Below are 23,707 nucleotides of genomic sequence, written 5' to 3' on the forward strand. Positions count from 1 at the left end.
GAGGTGGACATCCTTGGGGAGTCACTATTCTGTCTATCACAAGTGCCTTTCAAGCCTCAGAGATTAAGTGAATTCTACATTGGAAGGGCCCAGCTGAAGAGTCCCTGTTCTTATCAGTGGCAAGGGCTCTGAGACACATTGTCCCCAAGTCTTTAAATCTAAACCATAAAAATAATTATTTATAAATACATTAACAAAGTTGAACATGTTGGCTTGAGTGCAAGTTTAATGTAGTTAATTATAAACACTGAAGAGATACCAATCTTTTTCAAAAACTCTTATGTTAACCCAACAATTAAATATTAACTTTTTAGTAGGCCATAAAGTTTATTTCCTTATAAACTGCTGTTTACAGGCTCCCTTAACCATTTAAATAGAACGACATACATTACCACTTAACCAGGTGGCTAAAAGTCTATGATCACCCCCAAACTTCCCAGAACTGGTATAGAGCTTCAGGGGAAATGTATAAAATAGTGAGGAAAAAGTAATAATGACAATAAAATTATCCACATCTGTTACCATCTCTTCTCTTTTTACATTTAACCACTCTCAATTTCTCTTGCCTCCAATCACCTGTCTCTAAACCCAACCATTGGTTATTCTTTCCAATACAACTTTCCATTTATATTTTCTTTAAAATTCAGACCCAAATGAGACATTAAAAAAAAACAACACTATGGATTTAGACAATAATGTTTCCTTATATTTCAAGTCTTACCTCTCAAGGAACCATGCTGCTTAAGGTCAGATTTACTGGGCCATGGACCAGTACTAGCCTGTGGCCTGTTAGGAACCAGGCTGCACAGCAGGAGGTGAGTGAGGCTTCATCTGTATTTACAGCCACTCCCCATCACTTGCATTACTGCCTGAGCTCTGCCTCCTGTCAGATCAGCAGGGGCATTAGATTCTCATAGGAGCATGAACCCTATTGTAAACTGCACATGCAAGGGATATAGGTTGCACACTCCTTATGAGAATCTAATGCCTGAGGAGCTGTCACTGTCTCCCATCACGCCCAGATGGGACCATCTAGTTGCAAGAAAACAAACTCAGGGCTCCCACTAATTCTACATTATGGTGAGTTGTATAATTATTTCATTATATAGTATGCTGTAATAATAATAGAAATAAAGTGCACAGTTAATGTAATGAGCTTGAATCATTCTGAAACCATTTCCCTGCCACCACCCCTGGGTCCATGGAAAAACTGTCTTCAACAAAACTGGTCCATGGTGCCCAAAAGGTTGGGGACCACTGTTGTAGATAAAATAAATCCATAAATAACACTTTTGATCAACAGTTTCATCCCCCTCACATATATATATTTTTAACAGAACTCTTATCAAGCAAGACTCACTGAGCAGGAAGACTTGAGGACAGCAATATGATGAAAGAATGAGTAACTAAAGGGAAAAGGAAATTCCTCCATGAGACTGTAAGCTGCACAAGGAGGAGTGACTATGTCTCATTCACTGTGGTCCCTCTAACATGCAGCACTGAGTCTGGCAAGTAGTGGGTGTTTAAACACAGAGAAACATGAGCTCTAGATAAGAGGATGGGGTGGTGCCTGCGTTTCTTCCCCACTCTACTCCTAGCACCTGGCATAGTGACTCACACGTAGGGAGCACCTGAGGGTTTCTTGAACAATGAGTCCTCTCATTAGCTAAAAATGACAGACACAACATAAGAAGAAAAACAGGGAAGTAAGTAAAGCAGAGAAACACTAAGTAAGGTCTTACTTTGCTATCCTTGTCTGGTTTGGTTGCTGAACTGTTCCCACAAGCTGATGAAGCACTGTCAGGAGATGTGGGGAGTCCAGGGAGAACGGTCACTATCCGGCCACTGGGCTCAGCCTCCAGAGAAGCACTGGTGATGCTTGGGGAGGTCAGTGGAGCAGCTGCTGCACAGGCCAGCGGGGCACTGGCTCGACTGATACTGATGGCAGCAGTGTGCGTGACTGAGCCTGGCATCAGAGGCGCAGGTTGTGGGGAGGCCAGTGAGTGATGGGGCAGGCCCACAGATGCAGGGCTGAGGCCGGCGGCATTCTGTACCTGGATGGGTGTCACTGCTGCCGTGGGGCGTTCCTGGTTGTGCACTGCAACTAGTAGATGGAAAGAGGTAACACGGCAAAATTCAACAATCTAATAGATGCTGCTCACCAAAACATGAGTCATTTCACTGCATCAGACCATGATGAAAAGCTGCTATTGTATTTATTACAATAAAGATGGGATGGACAGTGGCCTAAAAGCACTTAATCTTAGCTGGATTCCTAGACACTATCTATTGTCCTTCCAGGTCAGCCCTTGAGTCTACTGAGTGCCTGGAAGCTCAGTTCTGACCCAAGTCCTTTTACTTAGGAGGCAGTCCCTCCACAGTGTTAGAGACACTGAGCCAGTTTTTGATGGTATTCTACAGTGTCAAGCCATGTCTCCCTCTAGTCCTTTTCCTATTATTCATTCCCTTTTCTTATTAATCATTTTCCTTCTTTATGTTTTTCTGATAGAGTTCACAAGCCTTTAGTTTACCCCTCATCCCATTAGTTACCCAAGACTCTTGGGAAGGTTTTCAGTGCTACAGAACTAAGAAAGCTGTTTAAGATCCTATAGGGTCCAAAGTAGACTTGTGCCTAAGTTAATCAGAAATGATCAGCACACCCATTAGTAGGGTATCACGCAATGTCACATGGATGGTAGTAGTGAGATTTGAGATCATACGATCTCAACTATAGAAGTCAAAATTTCAAGTACTATTGACATTCTTAGGATCAGCCTAATTTCTTTCAGACTTTAGATCTATCCATCAGGCTTGAAGTAATACGCAGGGCACGCTTAGCCCAAATAAATAGATACAAGGTGCCACTGAGTAGACTGTGCCTAATGTTGTTCATTATTTTAATTACATCTACATTTCTCAACATCTGTCATAAAAGATCTACTATTAGGCAGGTAAGTCCTTTATCCTGATATGTTCTGGCCTGGGTTCCTCCTTACCTGTCCTCACAGCATTGCGGGCCTGGTTGACTGTCATTTGCCCCGTCATGTGCAACAAGACCTTAGCCTGAGGACTTGTCTGGATGTGAGCTGCCGATACCACAGCCGTGGGGACAACACTGGGACTCCCAGCCATGCCATTTCCCTGGAGCTTCTGGGCAGGCCCACCTGCCGTGGAAGGACTGACCATGGTCACCCCTCGACTTGTCTGGCCAGCTGTAGACATAGGGACTTTAGCTTGGGAAGCATTTGTCACCGCCCTGCCAAGACACAAACACAGATGGAAAGCCCAGTCCATTAGCAAAATGACAGAAAGAACAATTAAATGCAAGAAAAATGACTCAGAGCTTTAAACATAGAACATTTTTAAAAATGAATGGAATTATTTTTATAAAGTTTAAGAATAGAAAATTCAAAGTAATGATGGCTCTGAGACAGAGAAAGGTCTTGAAATATATTCTGAGTCACCAGAAACCACACGTCATACTCTGCTCAAGAATAAACAGTTATTGCATTCAGCTTTCCATAAAAGACCAAATATCTCCACTGACTTTGAAGGCCCTGGATTCTCCGCCTTCATCTATAGAACAAGCTGGGATCATTCCCTGACAATATCCCCATTTCCGTATCTTTGCTCCTGTTTCCTGGCTTCCTACTTGCCTCCAGCTCCACATCACACATGTGCCCGTGTACATGCATGCACACACATACACGCACTAGTGGAAAGTCCTCTCCGTCTTCTCTTGACATATTGTAATCTCATTTATGTTTCAAGATCCAGCATGAACACTGTTAGTTCAAGAAGCCTTGCCTCAGATTCAGGTTTAAGATCTTATGATTCTATTGTTTCACATGGATTTCTTCTTTCATTCTGTTTGTAAACTCCACCATTGTTTATGCTTTGGCCCTTGACTATAAAATGTGGTATATTATTATTATTAGTAGTAGTATTTTTTTGAGACAGAGTCTCACTGTTGCCCAGGCTGGAGTGGAGTGGTGTGATCTCGGCTCACCCCTCTGCCTCTCAGGTTCAAGTGATTCTCCTGTCTAAGCCTCCTGAGTAGCTGGGAGTACAGGCATGTGCCACCATGCCCGGCTACTTTTTTGTATTTTTAGTAGAGATGGGGTTTCACCATGTTGGCCAGGCTGGTCTCGAACTCCTGACCTCAGGTGATCCACCCGCCTCAGCCTCCCAAAGTGCTGGGATTACAGGTTTGAGCCAACGTGCCTAGCTGGTGTATTATTTTTTAAATAAATTATTTATCAAATACTGCTGACTTGGTAAGTTCCTTGAAGGCAGGGCCAGTGTGAAATAACTCTTCTGTATTCATCCTGTATTTGCACATGTTCAGGGTTACAGCCAACTCTAAACATCTATTTACTCACTGAATGTAATTAAGTTCAGTATAGTTTTGTGTAATGTATTTTTTTCCATATTCCAAATTCATTTAAATAACAATTCTGTATATAGTAACTTTCTACTAAGAAAACACTTCATTAACTTGAACATCCTTACTATTTACCATGAATGACAGAATTTACTGTAAGCACATATTCCTCTAGAGTTAAACAAACAGAGAGATTCTTTTTTTTTCCTTGAGATGGAGTCTTGCTCTGCCACCCAGGCTGGAGTGCAGAGGCATGATCTCAGCTGACTGCAGCCTCTGCCTCCCAGGTTCAAGTGATTATCCTCCCTCAACCTCCAAAGTAGCTGGGTCTACAGGCACGTGCCATCATGCCTGGCTAATTTTTGTTTTTTTTTTGTTTTTTTAGTAGAGATGGGGTTTCACCATGTTGGTCAGGCCTCAAGTGATCTGCCCACCTTGGCCTCCTGAAGTGCTAGGATTACAGGCATGAGCCACTGCACCCGGCTATACAAGCAGACAGACTTCTAATAATTGGTTTTTAATAAAAATGTTTGATAAAAAATTTTTTATAAAAATGTTTTCCTTCATTAACTTTATTTTTTTTGTTCTTTGTTGCATTTCTCTTATCTACTATTATCATTATTTTCCACCAGGGAGGTTCTATCTGCCATTTTCTGGATGGGATGGATTCTGAATGTAGATTTTAACATACACAGAAAAGAATGTTTATATTGATTAAAAATTTGCAAGTCAAATTAAAGTTAACATTCTGTCACCATCTGCAACAATAGTGATTTTCATTTGATTAGGCTGCTGGCCAACCTATAAATCAAGGCCAACAGCTGACAAACATGTCAGTTCATTAAGCTGTTTGTTTAAAATCAGGGGGTTTGAGGAATGATTTAATGCAGTTAAACCTGGACTGTATATTAAACGGCTGGTGGTCAAAAACTAGGGCTCCCTCAGTGTTGATTTCATTACAGGTCATTTAACTCTATTTCCAAGGCTTCTTTCCTCAGTGACCAAAAGCTGAACTATCTTTACATAAAATATGTAAATTTTTGCATATCTAAAGCTCCTGTCACACTATAACAGGGTTGCTCAACCTCAGTGACATTTTAGGCCAGATTATGATTATTTTTTGTGGGAGGCTGTCCTATGTATTGGATGTTTCACTCTTAGCCTCTATCCACTAAAGCCAGTAGCACCCCTAACCTCCAGTAGTGACAATTAAAAATATTTCTGGATATTGTCAAATGTTCCCTGGGGAGCAAAACTGCCCTCAGTTAAGAAGGATCTATGCTATACTTAAATTTTTATTTCTGACTATATTATAGAATTCATTGTCAGAATTCAGAGGTAATTACAAAGTTAATGAAATAAATATAAATCTAGACCACCAGGGTTTGAGTTTGAGCACTTCTTCACTACGTGATCTCAGACAAGCTGTATGATATCTCTGTGCCTCAATGTAACAGCAACTAAGAAGTAAGGTTAATCAGTGTAATGCATTTATAAATCTGCCTGCCTGGCACACAGTACGCATTATATAAACACATAAGTATTAATAATATAGCTTTTCTTTGTATCAACACTATGCCTTTCCTAGTAGAAAAATACTGAAAATGGTGTTGTTGAACCTTCTCCCATTAAAGCAAATAACTTAAAACCCAGTACATTTACTAGTAGAAACCTATAATTTCACATATATCCATGTGAAAAGTAAGCTAAAAATTTTAGAGTTAGAAGGGATTTTAGTAGTTGTAGACATGGATTTTTAAAACCTTGGCTAGGTAACAGGCAATTATAATGTGAAAGGAATCTGGATAGGCTGAAAACCATGGAAAAGAACAAAGCTTCTCTGTTTAGAACGTAGTAAACAATGTATTCAAAACCATACCTTGTGACTGGTGCCACATAATTGCCAGGGAAAACCCCTATCTTGCTGGTATGCATGGATGTCCCTTTGAACCAGCCATCCTGGCAGCGCTCAAACACTAAAAACATCTCCCCTTTTCTCAGCTCTAGTTCATCCTCTTTCCGAGGAGTGTATGGATATATAGCAACATACCTAGAATAGAAAATAATATTTGATTTCAGGCTGAGTAATAGACAAATCCCAAGATGCTCAAAATTCTTCCTTGGTACAAAGTGTTGAACATTTTGTACAAATGTAAACTGAAAGTATAATCCTTTAATCTATAAGTAGCATTGACAATTCTCCATTGAAAGAGGTTTTGCTGTCCACATTTTAAAAGTAGGCAGAGGCCTTCCTGATTAAGAACCTGTTCCTCCCAGTGTGGAAGTGATTATCCCACCAAATAGTATTTGCATAGTGTGAAATAATTAATGCAGTTTCCAAGAATGCCTAACTTGCTACCAGAGATTATGTACCCACTAGGAAAACTGAGCTCTTCAAATGGCACTTGTTAGGCTTGAGAAGTAGCCCCAAATGAGAACATATGGTATGAAATCCCATTGGGAAGCACAACACGCTGGCTTCTACACACAAGCTGAACCTAGAGGCTTGAGCTACACCTGCTTTTGTATGCTCAGTTCTAGGGAAAAAGACTGAATTTGAAAAAATCAAGAGAAAACAAAGTCCAGATCACAAAACCCCAAGATGCAAGGTGACTGTGCCCACGAACACATGGTAACCAGGCAGGCAATATTAACCTATAGTTCTTGCCAGTGCTTTAAACTGTTGGTGTACAAAATTACACAATGCAGGATCCACAAAGACCTGGCTGTATTCTGCCACAAATAAACTCTCAAAAGGATAAACTTTTCTGGATACTCATTGCTGAGGACTTAAGCTTTTTACATTCATACTCCAACTAGACCCAGATATGATTTGTGAAGAATACCTTTCTGTTATTAGTATTCTTATGCAAGAAATGAAAATAAAGATAAAAAGTTCAAACAGGAGTTGTACAAAAGAGGCAGTTTCATACACATATAATATTCTAAAGAAGCAAACTGTGTTTCCCTAAACTATGAAAGGCCTTCTTCACTAGTGGGACAGCTACCTGGCAAGCTCACGTATCAGACTTTCTTTCAGCAGTTCCCTAGTTATATGCATGACCAGGTAGAAGTTTGCAGGACATAGACTGCTTGGTGAGCCATAACGCTGTCATCAGCTCATGTCAGAAAGGTGTTTCTTGACCTCTGAGGTTTGGACTTAGTTTTAAATGAACACATAAGCAGTAATAGATGACACCCTCACTTACACACTGGGGCGAGTCTGAGGCCGTAAATGTGCAATCTGGTCAGTGGATCCTGTCATGGGCCTCGGTCCCATTCCAGCAGCAGCAGCAGCAGCAGCGGCGCCTGGTGGTGTGGAGGCAAGGACAGTGGCAGCCAGGAGAGGGGGTGGCGGAAGAGGAGGATTCAAAGTCTGGTATAGGAAAAACATAAAGAGAAAGGGAAAAAAGGGAACAAAATACTGATTTACATCTTCCTATGGAAGGTGGGAACAAAATACTGATTACATCTTCCTATGGAAGGTGGGAGAGAAAAAGAATCATAAATCCATAGAACAAGACTTTAATGGAATCCACACATGGCAGAATCAGCAGGCTAACTGTTATGAAAGCCTGCTTCTACAAATTCATCTCTTGTTCTCCTTTAAAATCTTAAAGCCAAAGCAACCTTTTCAGCAAACAGGTAAGTAATCACCCTTGGGAGGAGGGAAAAAAAAAAAATGAAACAATTGCATGTAATCTTAAGATTAATAGCATTTTAAAGTATGGACTTGGACAAGGATCCAAATGCCTGTAGAGGCGGGTAGTTATGTCATGCTGCTTGCTAGGAATTAATTTGTGATTGTTTCTGTAATCTGAAACTTAAACACAACACACAATTTAGCTGCACTCTATCTCAAATCATTCCTTCAGAAGAAAATTTCCTTTGATGCCTGGTCTACAAAAAGCCCAAACAATAGTAAGCCACAGTCACTGGACCATTGTTGCTACTTTTGCTTATTCTTTTCTTAACTTTGCCAGCTTTTGAAATTTGGTACTATCAAGGGTGGTAATCTTTAACAAGTACACCAGTGAAAAGCTGCTGGTAACCTTTATGGGCACAGCCTAATGGGGTTCTGCCTACAGGATTCCATGCCTTTTGAAAATCAATGGAGCAATTGTTACCTTCTGATCTATAAACCCAGATAATTCTTTAGGGTCTGTATACTGAAACTCTTGGGAAAACAGGCACACAAAGACTGCCTGAACCCCTACCTCGTCCTCTCCAAATCTTTGAACCACTAGATGTAAAAACTAAGTCAAAGGAGAAATAAGAAGACTAAAGAATTTACCTAGTTAAGGGTAAATGGCTTCTATATGTCAGCATATTAACAAAATAAAGATCCAATGATTTCTAAACAGAGCTTATACCAGTCATCTTATTTCTGTTTTTTGGAATAAAAATTTGAATTTCATGACCATTCACTATAATACATCTGGCTGTTAATATAGACATACATAGTTCCAGAAACATAATGAACTGAGTGGAAAAAAATTTCAAATTTCTAGACATATGCTGTAACTATTCGACGCATTATGTTTAATTTTTTGCTAAAGCGACTTTCCATAAAGATTTTTCCCACACTGCAGCTAAAGTGGTTGCAGAACATTTAGCGCAGAAACAAATGAGGTGCAGAGCCACTTACAAAGTGCAAACCAGGAGAAGGCAGAGGTTAGTTCAAAAAGTTGGAACGTCATGAAAATGTGCCTCACATTCTCAATTCAAAATATGGCGGCATTAAGATTTGTTATAGCTCTGGAATTTTCATGTACTGAGGCTTAGAGCCTCCAAAACCTTTAAGCAGGAGAAGGGCAAGCATCTATCCTGTTAGGCTTCTTTCCAGTGACAAAGCAGAGATAAAGATAATCCTGGTCACAGCAAATGTGACCTGGACAGTTCATGGATAACAATGCATCAGCAGTTTGACAGGTGAGATAATCAGTCTATACTGTAGAGAGAGTAATATACAGAGAAACTGTAAAATTACCACTTCACTGATTTCCATTTAAATCTTTCTAAGCTCAATCTCAAAACAGTGTGGCTGTGGAAAGGCAGAAAACTAATGGCATGTGCTGAAACAGAAATTAAAATAGTCTATTATAGCTTAACTTTATTAAAACACAGGCTGTACTAATTTGACCTAAAAAGAAAAAGATAAAAATCATCTATGCACCTGATAAAAACATGTCATCTTTTGTAATATAAATAAAATTTTGCAATAAAATGTAAAATCACTTCTTGTCACAAAATACACTAAGCTAAATGTTCCATGTACATTACTTTTGCAAACAGTGAGAGTTAGACATTAAGATATGGCATCAAAGAGGATATCCTGAAAGATCCCAAAGGTTCTGCCTGAGAGAAAAGAGTTCTCTCTCACTTTCTGTGGTTGAAACATAAATGGTTTAATAAAATTGGGCAGATCTTTTCCCAGTGCATGCATGTTTGCATGTGTAAATTTGTGTGTATGTGAGCAAACAGATGAAGATCAAGAAACTCTGATTAAAATCAGATTCCTAGATGTTGCTTGCCCCTGTGGGGTTGGTAAAATGATAGGGTTCTGGTGACTCCAGAGCCATGACAGACTAGGAAATTTTGTGGGTTGCTTTATAAACAACCTAAACCAAAATAATCTGGTGATGTGGAAGTTCAAAAGGTAATCCACTGTGTACTGTGCTTCAGGCAGTTTGCTGTCCTGCAATACCTGAAATTTCCACAGAGTAAAACCACACATAGCCTTTCATTCACCCGGAGGTGACCTGGAGTCCTGCTTATTATTTCATAGTCCAGGCCAGCCCAGGCACCAGAGGCCAAGTATACACTCTCTACTACACGCAAAAAACAGCTATGGACCTTCTAGAAAATGACACAAAATTCACATTTTGTTAACAATATTCTGCTCACCAAAACTAGGACTTAAGAATGGTGTGCTAATGGGAAATGGTCATATTTTGCCATGTCCAGGTTCTCTTCTCCTGACCCAGTGATCTTGAAAGAAGAGACAGTGTTACATCACCGAAGAAGCATGGCCTTTGGGGTCAAAAAAACATAGATTCCAACCCTGGCTCAGTCTCTTGGGGTAGTCCTCGACTTCCTTCCTTTGCTAGAGTGAGCACCCAGGGAAGAAGTGTCTTCTCTCTGAGTGGGCAGCATTTCAGAACACTGGCAGGCCACATTGCTAGTGACGCTGTGAGTGAAAAGTTCAAGTATATGGGTGTAAAACCTCTCCCTTCTGGCACTCTCCCCTCTGCTTGCCCTTTCATGCAACCCTCCCAGGTAGTGATTAGATCTTAGGATCTGGCTAAAGAGAGGGGAAATGGTCCAGTACGTCTCAAGCTTGGGCCAAGGGCTACAGGCCAGCTTACTGGTAAAGTGCTTTGCATTGGAGCTTTGGACACAAGTTCAACTGAAAATAAAGGGTTCATTTCCTTTCTAATTGTCCCTTATGTGTGCATCTCCCTCACACACCTCCCAGGGTAGAAAAGTGACTGGCAAGATAGACTGAGCCTTTCTGGGTCCCTTGGGCAAATATCATTAATATTCTCTAATCTATCACTATTCCTTTCTAAATGTCTGATTTCCATTCAGCCCACTTTCAACCCTACATATCAACATGTCTAAACAGTCCTTGTGTGTACTGAACTCAGATGCATGAATACTGGTTGATGAGGAAATGGTTCAAGCTACTACTTGGAGATGCCTGTTGAAATTGGTCAACAGTGTTACCAAGTTCAGCAGCATTACCATCTACATGCATAAATCATAAATTTATTGTTCCACATTTGATCTACAAGAAACAAGAGAGATCTGTATACCAGTTAAGTGACTCTGTGTAAATTCTGTAAGGTCTCTATGTTTCACTATACCAACCTGAGAGATGGAGTTAATAATTAGAAATAGTTTATGTAAATTGTCTTTCCCAGTGCCCTGGAACATAGCAGAAGCTCAATAAATAGAAGCTATTGTTATGATTAATGACATTGTGAAGTCAGGGACTGTGTCACCCGTCTTTGTATTGGTGGCACCTAGATCCTCAATGAGCATTTCATTAATGAAAATACACTATGTGCTTCTATCCCCTTCTTAGAACAATATGATATGGAATAAGAGGTCTCAGTTCCCAAGATGCTATAATCCTTTCCTGTTGCTGCTATGAAAGTTCTGACCATATCCCACCCTTCACCCTGATTTTTAGATCTCCTGCCAATTCCAAAGGCTCTACTTCTAACTTTCAAGCTACCAAGGTTGACAGCCTCATCCTCTACTTCCAATTCCCTGAACCCACCAACAAGTTCTGCTTAGCCTCCACCATGGCTACATATTGGCTATTTTGAGAATCTGACATCATTCAACTTTGTTTAGATACACACATACAAACATGTATGTGTATAAAATTTTTATTATTTTTATTTTTGTTTTTTTTTTTAGGAACAGCATCTAGTCCTGGCTGGAGTGCAGTGGCACAATCATGTTTTACTGCAGTCTCAACCTCCTGGGCTCAAACGATCCTCCTGCCTCAGCCTCTCGAGTAGCTGGGACTACAGGCATGCACCACCATGCCCAGCTAATTAAAAAAAATTTTTTTTTGTAGAGACAGGGTCTTTCTGTGATGCCCATGCTGGTCTCGAACTCCTAGCCTCAAGCGATCTTCCCACCTCAGGCTCCCAAAGTGCTGGGATTATAGGCATGGGCCATCGCACCCAGACTAAAATTTTAAAATTTGGAATGCGATCTGTTTATAAATTGGCCATGAGTGGTATTTACCTTTATTGACCTGACTACCTTATAATACCTTGCAGTTAACCACCTCTTGGCTGGTCCAGAGGATCGGGGATTATTCATCACTTGTTTTAAAAGTCCTTCTGCCATTATGCAGAAGACACGAGACTAAAATCTTCAACCTCCTCCCCTACAAAAAGATTTTTTAAAAATCACTACTATTAATAGTTTGATGTCTGATTTAGATACATGTAATACCAGTATTGCTCATAATGTTGGATATTTAAAATTTTAACTGTTACATGTGAAATGTATGGGACAATGTTTATAACTTCATTCTGCATAAAAGATTTAAAAATCTCAATTCATGAAAAAAGGCATTAGAAATAATTTTCATTTTTTATTCTACTGGTGGCATTTATTACCTATAAATCTACACCATGAAAAGCCTGCCTTCTTTTCTACCAAGCTGTGTGCCATTGCTGTAATAGTACTCACAGTCTTCGGAACCATTTCAAATTTTAAATAGAATGCTTCACACAATTAATATAAGATGTAGAGGGCGCATGCTACTGAGATTTTCCACTTAAACCTGACATATTAAATCTAAAACATTTCTGCCAACCTACCAGGCACTGTGAGATCTAGACATCTCCTGGGATGACAGACAGGTTTGTTTATAATTAGTTTTTCATTAAATGAAATTGGCACAGTAGACATACTGTTTAATCAACCTTCCTCTTGCTTAACATGCAGGTTTTCTTATATAATCCTAAAATAAAATGGCTGAATGTAAATTGATTTTTGTATATCCATGTTCTCTTGTGACCTGTCCCATTGATTTGCCTCAGAGTGAGCTCCAGGTAAGAGCAACTGGCCATTTACTACATTGTATAATCTTCAGCCCACAAGAGCCAGCCTTACGTCTTTTCTCACTACAGGTAGAATATCCCTTATCCAAATGCTTGTGACCAGAAGTGTTTTGGATTTTGAATTTTTTTAGATTTTAAAATATTTACTTCACCAGTTAAGCATCCCAAATCCAAAAATCTGAAATCCAAAATGCTCCAATGAGCACTTCCTTTGAGCTTCATGTTTGCACTCAAAATGTTTCAGATTTTGGAGCATTTTGGATTTCAGATTCGAGATGCTTAACCTATAATTGAATTTTCTATTATCTGAAAAGTTAAGTCCTTTTTTTCCCTTAAGAAATCAAGTTAGAATTTTATCATGCATGGCAGTCATCTGGAAATGAAAATATCAACTTGTTGTGTACGTGTACTGTGAGTGGGAAGGAAAAGGAGAGAGTCTCCCCTGGAGATGAGAGGTCATGATGGTTAAGGAACTTGGCTCTGGTCAAATATCTGGGGCTAATAGAATCTTAGGGAAACCAAATTTCACTAAAAGTTAACTGAAATTCATCTTCTCCCCAGATGAATTCAGGCATCTTCTCCTTCGCCAAGCAGCTGTACTATCAAGAAAGTTGTAATTGTTCAGGAAACATTAAAAACGAAAATAAAAATACAAACAAAAAACACCTTAACCTCTAGCTACGACATTATTAACTTCCATTTAAATACAAGAACATGATTAACTCTAAAAAGTTTTCAAAAGCCTAAGTCAAGCTAGGTAATAACTCTACATTTATTTATATCCCACCTTGTTTCTAAATCAGTTTTCAATTATTTATAGATGTATCAAGACAAAATAAATAACAAATAGGAAAAACAAGGCAAATGGAAAATGAGAACAATAAAACTAGCCGGAGCCAACATTTCGACTAACTATGTTGTGGAGTCTTTGCTGGAGGGGCTACAAATCTGGCCCTAAGCATTCTAGCAGAGGGAAATAAAATCTTTACAACATGTATAAAACCCACAACCTAAAAACAAACCAGCTGCTTAGAAGCCTCCCTATTCCTGGTACAGACAGCAAAGAAAACTGTAACAAAGTGAACCAGGCCCAACTTGGAACAGCCCTCAGCCGAGGCCAAAAAGGAGATCAATAATGGTCATCCCTTTCTATGATCTAACTCTGTGAAGTAGATATTTATTTTATGGCTAGGGATACTGAGGCTTAAAGAGGCAGAGTACCTTTTCCATGGTCATATAACAAATAAATGGCGGAGCTGGGCTTCAAACCCTGGCTGTTTCACCGCAGGCCTGCACCCCCACCATTGGGACACACCGATGGTATTCTCTGCAAACAGCACAACTTACGACTGTGGGCAGGCAGGATGATGCAATGGTATAGGTACTAGGGCAATCTAATTTAATGATCTTTTCTATCGTAATTCAACTCAGCACTGGAGCAAATAGACAATATAAGCCAAAGCTTTGGCCTGGATGAGAGATGTCTCACAACTGCTAGTTCCTTGCTTACAATTTTAGGAAACAAGGTCTTAAACAACAGTCTTTCTCTACTACCGAAGGTTGCATTTGCTTGTTGCTTCCCTTTTAATTTTCTTTCCAGAATGGCCCTCTTCTTTGTATCTGTATCTCCTGGTTACCCTAATTCTCCCTATTATTTTCCCATTTGAATGTTTTTAAGCAATTAGCCGTTTAGACTCTATCTGTAGGATGTTATGTTTTCAGAAGGGAAATCAACATAACCTACGGGAGCCTTCCAAGACTGAAGGTGCCTTTAGATAGCCACAGCTACAGACCATATGGATACAAGACAAGAAATTAAAGAATGAATCTTTAATGTAGAGATTTGGTATAGATCTGTCATGTGACTCAAAGTAAACCATTCACCTTCAGGACCTGTTTCCTTAGTATTTCCATAAATGTGTCTTTATAAGAAATAAGCAGGATCTAGAAACTCAAAAGAAATAAAGGTTAAGCTTTAGAAAATCAGGTTGAATTTTAATGAAAATTAAATGTATTTTTGAGTTCTTCTAATAGCTTCAGGCCACTGATCCTCACTGTTAAAAATTTTGCAGGAAACAGGCAAGGGACTTTCTAATGTTTTGTTAAGATTAACAGAGATAATAGATGAAGGATAGAGACCCACCTCACCTAACAAGTATGAACATACACTGCAGGTGTTAGGAGGTGGAGTGTGCCAGATTAACATGACTAAATACCTAAAAGAGAAATAAAAATGGGAGAAACTATACTCACTCCAAGGGCAGCTTGGTAGGGAACATCTGATGGGAAAGTAAACGAGGGGCCAGTTGTCACTGGGCTGCTTGGGGGCGGGGTCACAATTAACCCGGTGGTACTTATATGAACCTGCCGAGAAAAGAAAAGTTATTAAAAAGAAGACTATGTTTAATACAACAGAATATACTGGCTAAACCTTAGAAAGGCAAGTCACATCAAAAAAAAAAAATCTGTATTTTCTGTTGTTTGGGGAAGGCAGAATCCCTTTTAGTTTGCTCAGCCCAAATTTACCAGTGACCTAATTTGAACCAGACATTTTACTAGATGCTGGGGAGTGATGTGATAAATACTGGTCACGACAGTGTCTTACCTACAGAATTCAACCGCCGTTGGCTTTCACGATAACACATTGCCTCATTTTGTATGCCACCATGAATCAAACTGGCCTTCCAATGGCCAGCCTGGTGCTCAACTAGCCTCCTAACAATTTCCCTGAAGATCCTGTTAAGGTGGGTAGTGGCTGAACACTCACCTGTCTATCAATACGTTAAATCTATGTGAAATTCTTCAGGTATTTTGCTATTTTCAGGATCATTTTTCATGACTTCTACCTTTTGGTGGGGATGCATAATTAAAATGCAGCTGCCTAGACATGCTTAGAGCAGGCAATTACTTATAAAATCTTTAAAGGAACAATGTCAAGCCAAATTAGTTGTTTTCAAAGGTGTCTTATCCATGATAGAACCCAAGATTAATTTACTAGAAAGAAATTGAGTTATTCAGGTCATTTCATTGCCTGTGTTAAGTTACTCGATCAATTTCACTCAGGTTGCATAGCAGGTCCAACTGCAGAATGCAGTGGTGTTACTAGAAGCTACATAAGTAGGGGGATGGGTTCCTGCACAAATGCGAGTGTTTTTTCCCCTCCAGTGTGAATAGAAGCAATGTGGTTGGCTGGTACCTGCCTCCCTAAGAAAACGATAACCCACCCAAAATGCTAGGTTTTATAATAAAAATGTAATCCCAAATATAGTTTTCTCAGTTCCCATACATTGAAAAAAAGATCGTCAGGACAAAGAAAAGCTCAGAGATTAGTTCCCAGAGGACCTAATGGAAACTTTCAGTTTCCCACTTGGGTAGGCCCGACCAAAGCCAGGGATAATCAGCATCACGGCATGTAATTTATTTTCACAAATAAATCTATGCTATACATGGAATCTGTAATCTTTTAAAATTCATCTGTATCTATTAGCCTATATATTGATTGAACTAAAGTTTGAAACTAAGTAGATCCAGGGGGTGGCACTAACAAGAGTTTCTCCCCAAACCCAGTTTCTTTCTTTTCTTCTTCTCTTTCTCATTATTTTTTATTAGACAGGGTCTCACTATGTTGCACTTCTTATTATTAGACAGAGTCTCACTATGTTGAGCAGGCTGGTCTTGAACTCCAAACCCTCATTTTCTATTTTTCCTGTGAACCAAAGTCTATTTCCAACCTATTTCTAACGGGAAGCACACTGGTTTTCCCTTCTAGGACAAAGCCGAATGACCTTTAGCTATTGTATCCAATAACTCTATATACACACTCCAAGGACATTTGCAAATTGGCACCACACTTAAGAGGTCACCTTTCTTCTAAGATACAGTGAAGCTCACTTCAAAGTGGACATGAGGCAGGAGAATAGGGTCTGAAGGCAGGGAACCTAAGGCTGTTTCACGCTGACTTCCCAGAACTAAACTGAAAAGAAAACCTTAACTTTCCATGCCTAAGTAACAAATGGACCAAAGGCTACTTTGCAAACCCCCACCTTTTCTGAACCGCAGATGGGAAATTGAAAGTACCTCTGACTGGTTGCTTTTTGTAACCAATCAGCCATTTGCATAGGAGTGTAACTTTGTAACTTCACTTCAGCCTCTGATTGGTTGCTGTCCTCAACCACTGATTGTGGGCCAAATCTTCGTTTGCATAGAAGTGCAACTCTGTTAACTTCACTTTAGCCTCTGATTGGTTTCTTTCCCCAACTACTGATTGTGGGCCAGCACTTCATTTACATGCGTTGAATACCAAGTGGCCAATGGGAAACCTCTAAGGAGTATTTGGGCCCGAGAAGATTCTGTATCCAGGGCCCTTAAGCCGCTGCTCAGGCTGCTCCCACACTGGCGTGTACTTTCATTTTTAACAAATCTCTGCTTTTGTTGCTTCATTCTTTCCTTGCTTTGTGTGTTTTGTCCAATTCTTTGTTCAAAACGCCAAGCACATGGACACCCTGCACTGGTAACAGACATTATTATCAAGGAACCCTTGGGGCAGAAAAAAACTTACCAAAATACAACTTCCTGGGCCTGACCCTATACATATCTGAGAAAGATCATTATTGATTGACGTTTCTCTAAAAGCCCAGAGTGGGAGACAGAATAATTAGCTGTTAATGACCTCATGGTTTTGGGATAAGTCCCTTCATGTCTCTAGACCCCTGTGAGCAGGTGGACAAGAGGCTACCTAAGGTCTCTGCTATCACAGGCACTTCAGGGAAGCACTGACATGGAGAATCCTGCAAGTACCCCTTCAATACAGGGCTTTCCTAGCACTGCGGCAAAGGAAGAGACAAAGTCACCAAAGAATGACTAAACGCAGAAGGACAAGAAGTAGAAGTAAACCAGTGAAGGGTGAGCATGTCTAGAATAAATGTCCTGAATAGGGACAACCTGAGCTTCTGCTGGGCTTACCCTTTCCTCATGGAACTGCAAAAATTAAGTTGTCTCCTCTACAAGAAAGGCTAAGTAAAGGCGGGAAGAGTTGGGGTAAGCAAGAAGGAGGTGGGGGTGAGGGTTTCTTGCTTTCCCTGAGGCCACTGAATACAAAGATGCCATAGAAACACTGAATATTATGAATCACTCCTCTGGAGGCCAAAAATATCCTAAGTGTGGTCAGAGGAGGAGACAAAACATCTTGGCTGCTTGTACCACCATGTGCTTTTACAGACACTCATGTCACAGTCACAGACACTCATGAACATCTATCTGATCTGGAAAGCACTGCCTATAAGTAATCTTCCAATTTATGTATTTGAAAGTTCAGCCATCACTAAATAGTCACCAAATATAATAGCAAGCAAGCCCTTTGGCTCCCTTCTTGTCCCTTTCACCTTCCAGCTGCCAGCAATTTGGATATGACAGTGACATCTCTAATTGCCATATAGAAACAAGGGCATAAGGACCCACTCATATGGTGTAGACATTAGCTGGAAGGTGCGGAGGTCCCTAATGACTTTGTGGTGCTATTACACCAGCACCCAACTGCCTATATCTAGATTTCATTGGGATGAGATAAAAATGAATACTAACATTTTTAAGCCCCTTACTTTCAATTTTCTAATCAATCCAGCCAAACTTAATCCTAACTACACTAAAAAATTACAAAAATTAGACGGGTGTGGTGGCGCATGCCTGTAATCCCAGCTACTTGAGAGGCTGAGGCAGGAGAATTGCTTGAACCTGGGAGGCAAAGGTTGCAGTGAGCCAAGATTGTGCCATTGCACTCCAGCCTGGGAGACAACAGTAAAACTCCATCTCAAAAAAAGAAAAAAAAGAGGCCGTGCGCAGTGGCTCACACCTGTAATCCCAGCACTTGGGGAGGCCGAAGTAGGTGGATCACCTGAGGTCAGGAGTTCAAGACCAGCCTGGCCAACATGGTGAAACCCCATCTCTACTAAAAATATAAAAACTAGCCGGGCGTGGTGGTGGCACCTGTAATCCCAGCTACTCGGGAGGCTGAGGCAGGAGAATTGCTTGAACCCAGGAGATGGAGGTTGCAATGAGCAGACAGTGCCACTGCACTCTAGCCTTGGTGACAGAGTGAGACTCCATCTCAAAAAAAAAGAAAAGAAAAGGAAAGGAAATTGCAGGCAAAGGTTAACACGTGTAAGGAAAAGGAAGACAGCAGTCAGGTCAATAGCAGGGGACAGATTCAGCAATGCGCCTCAGTTAAATCTACAGCCAGGCCCTTTGCTGGGCAGGGGAAAAGGAGAGTCCTGTTTTAAATGGTCTTACATGAGCCATTTCCCCATATGCACTGATCTCCATGGTTGGAAGAGTTTTTGCACGTCACAAATGCTACACATGCTCAATGCTCTATTGTGGCCTGGGGTGCCCTCCAATGTACACAGTGCCCTAGATAAGTAGTGTTTTCTGTAAACCTCAGCTGGAGAAACCAGGCAGCACTTCAAACACCTCCCAGCCTCTTCTAGAAATAACTTCTCCCTGAGGCAACACTCTGCCACTGAAAACAGAACGAACTGGAATATGGAAGGAGGGGTGGAATGGTTGAAGGGGAAACTTTCAATGGAACACAGAAAGAGCCTTGTTTCCTAAGCTACTTGAACCAAAATAAAAATAGCTCTACTTTTATAGTCTTCATTCCCAGCTCTGGTGTGGTAACGTCAGGCATGCTCACACCTGAATGCTGAGCTCTCTGCAAAAGATGAAAATGCTCAGTGTATCTTCTTTTCTCTTTTCATTTTCTCTAATGCCAAAAGATTATTGTCCACTCTTTTAAAGCTATTCCCATTCTGAGCTGTCACTATTCTTGGCAGAAGCTTGTCTTTTATTTCAAGACAACATCATTGTGCAAATGTTGCTAGGTCCCAAGATAAAAAGCACAGAATCAAAATGATTCAATTTTCTCTTAGTGAGTGGCCATCTTTACTAGCTCCCTCCTTCAGAACCTTACTCAAAAATCTTTAGTTCTGAACCTTTCCAGATTAACCTCACTTTGCTCTTCCTACTCTGATCTACGATCTATGTCTATTTCTCACACAGATATGATTAGTTACATGTAAAACGACATGGTTCCCCTCTCTACCCATTTTTCAAGTGACTCATTCATCCAACAAATACATGTTGAGTGCTTTCTGTATGTCTGCCATTTAGAATATAATCAGTGTACAAAACAAAGACCGTTGCCTTCACTGCACTCATGTTCTAGTTGTGCGTTGTGCATGTCTTTATTTCTCAATAAGAGTTTCATGGCCCTACCACCTAAAAATGCCACAAAACAACAATCCCACAATCCCATTCAGAAAGTGAATGCATTTAACTTGAAACACGCAGTATAAATCTAAAGGAGCAGGGTCAAATAAATGAGGCTGAGGCTGTAGCTCATACTTGTAATCCCAGCACTTTGGGAGGCCCAGGTAGGATGTTCACTTGAGGCCAAGAGTTTGTTACCAGCCTGGGCAACAAAGTGAGACCCCATCTCTATTAAAAACAAACAAACAAACATAAGGCTGAGAAAAAAATGGCAAGGGATATAAAAAACTGTATTTTACATTTTCATTCCATGGTCCAAAATAGGCACTTACTAGAATGTAAACTTTTTGAGGACCAGGACTGGTATTTTTTTCTTTTTCTTTAAGGGGACATAATTTCATTTTAATGTTTAAAGAAAAAAAAACCACCATAGCTATATGGTGGAGCAGAATGTAAAACCTACATGAATTTTCAAGATGAAACATGAGACTTGAAAGAAATTCCTTCTGCTTGTGACAGGCGGCTTTGAACTAGATTCCCTGACCTTTAAGTTGAGGAAAATACAGCCATCACCTAAGTGGATAATGATAGCAGCCCCGTGGCTTGGACAGGGTTATAATTAGGTTCTTTTTGTAGTGCAGAATTAAAGCCTAACACAGCAAATTGCTGTATTTTATATATCATGGTATACACAGTGCCTAGAAGGGTCTAATAGTAAAGTGCTCAATAAATATTTGCCAAATGAATGAATGAATGCCCCAGTCATCCCATGTATTTTTATAAACCTAAGAATAATGTGTGGCTATTTTTTACATACCAGTCCAAAGTTGTAATGAACTAATGAGCTTAAAAAGTGTGAGGTCAATTTCTAATTTAAATTAAATGCTTCTTTCTGTCCTTGCTCTTTTTTCTCTATAATTCTGGGAAGCCTACATATTAAGGTAAGTTACATAGATACAAGCAACTACAAACGTTACGAGTTTGGACCATGGCATCTTAAATCTGGGTGGAGATAAAGTTTTAGTTGGCAAGATCTCCCAAAGCAGTACTGTGAGAAAGTTCTGTAAGGCTGAGTGATTGCTTGGTGAAACTGGTAAGTATTATTTAACTCATCTTATAAGTTCTGATCTTTCCTTTGAAAATGACAGAGTAGTTAGTTCTGGGTTGATACACTCAAGTTAGCTTTCCCTTCTCCATTTTTCCACTTACAAAATGAAGACAGGTTTTGCTTCCCAGAAAAGCTACTATCTTCAGAAGTTCAAAATAAGTAATGTTTGTCAGCCAGTGAGCAAACATGTTTGTGAGTGGATCCTTTTGTGGGTGAGCTCTTTTTATATAACACTTGTTTGAGAATTTACCTGAGAAGGGGCACTGCAGGAGAGCCCAGACAGCTCGCTGATCCGTGCAGCAGCAGTAGGGTTGCTGGAGCTGATGAGGACAGGGGGACTGATCTCCATGGAGTGGCGGTTCTGGGATGCCTGGGAGGACTTGTTGGCCATAGTGAGGGAAGTGAAGGAGTGCCGCTTTTTGGTGTTCTTCTTGGTGTCGGAGTGCTTTGGGGCAGTGCTGCTCTGGGCTGCCGCCGAGGAACATTCTCCAGCATCAACTCCTGGCACAGGAGGCTTATCCCATTCTATCAGCTGCTTAGCAGCCGAGTTAAACTGCAAAAGCAACCAACAAACCAACATAAGAAGGTTAAACAATTCCCAAGAATTCCCTGAGGTTTATTTTCAACATGATTTCATCCAAAATTTAAAGTCACTACTTTAAAGTTTGCCTATGCAGTTAGTGTCTGTTTTTCCCATGTGAGATATCTTTTCTCTCAATATTGGGACTTCATTGTATCTATATCACAGGTAGATATTAAATCAAGAATAAACAATTCCATTGCAAGACTGAAAGAGTAAAAGATAATTTTATTAAGAATTTCCATAATGTCTGATTTTAAAACTTGCCAATAACAAATGAAAATTTATTTCAGCTCACTGTGAATTTTCAAGAAGAGCAATCAAAATGGTGTATTTGTCACCCTTTTTGTGACACCCTGTTGCACAATAATGGTTGGGTATTTGCTCAAAGCACAACTGAACAATGAAGGGGCAACTTTTGGGTTTGGTAAAAATGAGCAAGAAGACAAAGAATAAAACCATTCAAAATGAACTCATGTACTTCCATGTATATTTACCTCCTGCCTTTCTTTCTGTATTCTGGGAGAACCTCACAAAAAGCTGGCAGAAATTCTTAATATGTTTTTTGTCACGTCATTGTATCAGCAATCATCCTATGTGCACATACTTTAAATCATAACAGGATAAGACATGAAATTCAAGTCCTGTTGGCAAGCTAACTTCATCTATCTGAAAAGCCCCGGTGTAAATTAAGAGTACCAGGGGTCAAAATCTGTGCACTCCACTGATATTATCAGCAAGAAAGGAAAGAACACAAGCCTTTTGTTTTCCCTAGGGTAAAATAAAACATTTCTGGAACGCTTCAATGACAATAAGCTGCATATAACAATGACAATAAGCTGCATATAACTTACCTAGATATTACAGTAAGGGGAAACATAGCTTAACCTCTCAAAAAAAATTGAGATGCAAAATAATAAACTTTTAAAAGGTAACTTAAATATAATATTAAGGAGAACAGTGATTTTTCCATCTCAGCATTACATATTGGGCACTTCACAAATGTCTTTATATAAAATAACATCATGTACTATTTTTCCCACTTAAATTGTTCAGGCTATGTCTTCTCATCCTGTTGATAAGATCACTCTACTAGAAGAATTGAAACCCTCTTGGTCAATATTTTATGAAATGAACTTGCTTTGGAACAACTGCTTCCTCACAAAGCTGTGTTAATTGGAGCTCAGCAGTCACTGCTTCTACAAATGATTGCAAATTGACTGACAATTTGTTCCTAAGCCTCCTTGGGGACTCAAATTCAGGTGGCTTGTCTAATCTATAATTAGTAAGATAAATCTTTATCAAACATGACCATATCTCTTCTTCAGACTTTAAGAAGTTTCTCCACGTGATAATCGTTCAGAAATAATAGGCGGTAATGCCAGAATAACACCTGTCAATACCTGAAGTACCAATGGCAGGAGAAAGGATCATAAAGATTTCTTGTGGTATGTGTTCAGGGATGAAAATGAAGTGCTAGTAAAGGGTGGCCCTATTAAAAGCATTTTCATGGCAATTGGCCAGGAGATCCAGAATTTACAAATCCTCTCTTGGTCTAGCTATCCCACCTTGAGAATAAAAAGCCCAAATGAAGCAAAGTAATGCTTTATATTATGGTGGGGGTGGCCCGAACCTCACTGTAGATCTCCAATAAACTGCAGTGAACCATGGAGGGGTAGGGTCCCCTTTCCTGCACAGGCTGGGTGTAAGGAGCCTGGAAACAAAGCAGATTGAAAAGCTACTTCATCTCCTCCATCCCCCACACAACACCCTCATGA

The 23,707-nt window shown here is 40.0% G+C and overlaps 1 protein-coding gene across 3 annotated transcripts in view; it reads right to left on the bottom strand.

Annotated features, from left to right (window-relative positions):
• SH3RF1 (SH3 domain containing ring finger 1) overlaps positions 1–23,707 on the bottom strand; it is a 175,239-nt gene that overhangs the window by 20,303 nt on the left and 131,229 nt on the right. Inside the window, exons 5-10 of one of the 3 annotated variants that reach the window (XM_030816314.1) lie at positions 21,600–21,902; positions 15,232–15,342; positions 7,594–7,760; positions 6,264–6,434; positions 2,997–3,256; positions 1,743–2,104 (exon numbers count right to left, since the gene is read on the bottom strand). In XM_030816314.1, the coding sequence (XP_030672174.1) occupies positions 1,743–2,104; positions 2,997–3,256; positions 6,264–6,434; positions 7,594–7,760; positions 15,232–15,342; positions 21,600–21,902 (1,374 nt within the window). The remainder of the gene's footprint in view (positions 1–1,742; positions 2,105–2,996; positions 3,257–6,263; positions 6,435–7,593; positions 7,761–15,231; positions 15,343–21,599; positions 21,903–23,707) is intronic. The other 2 variants (XM_030816315.1, XM_030816316.1) reach the window with 2 other exon arrangements.

Source organism: Nomascus leucogenys, chromosome 7b (assembly GCF_006542625.1).
Source record: "Nomascus leucogenys isolate Asia chromosome 7b, Asia_NLE_v1, whole genome shotgun sequence".
Lineage (NCBI taxonomy): Eukaryota > Metazoa > Chordata > Mammalia > Primates > Hylobatidae > Nomascus > Nomascus leucogenys.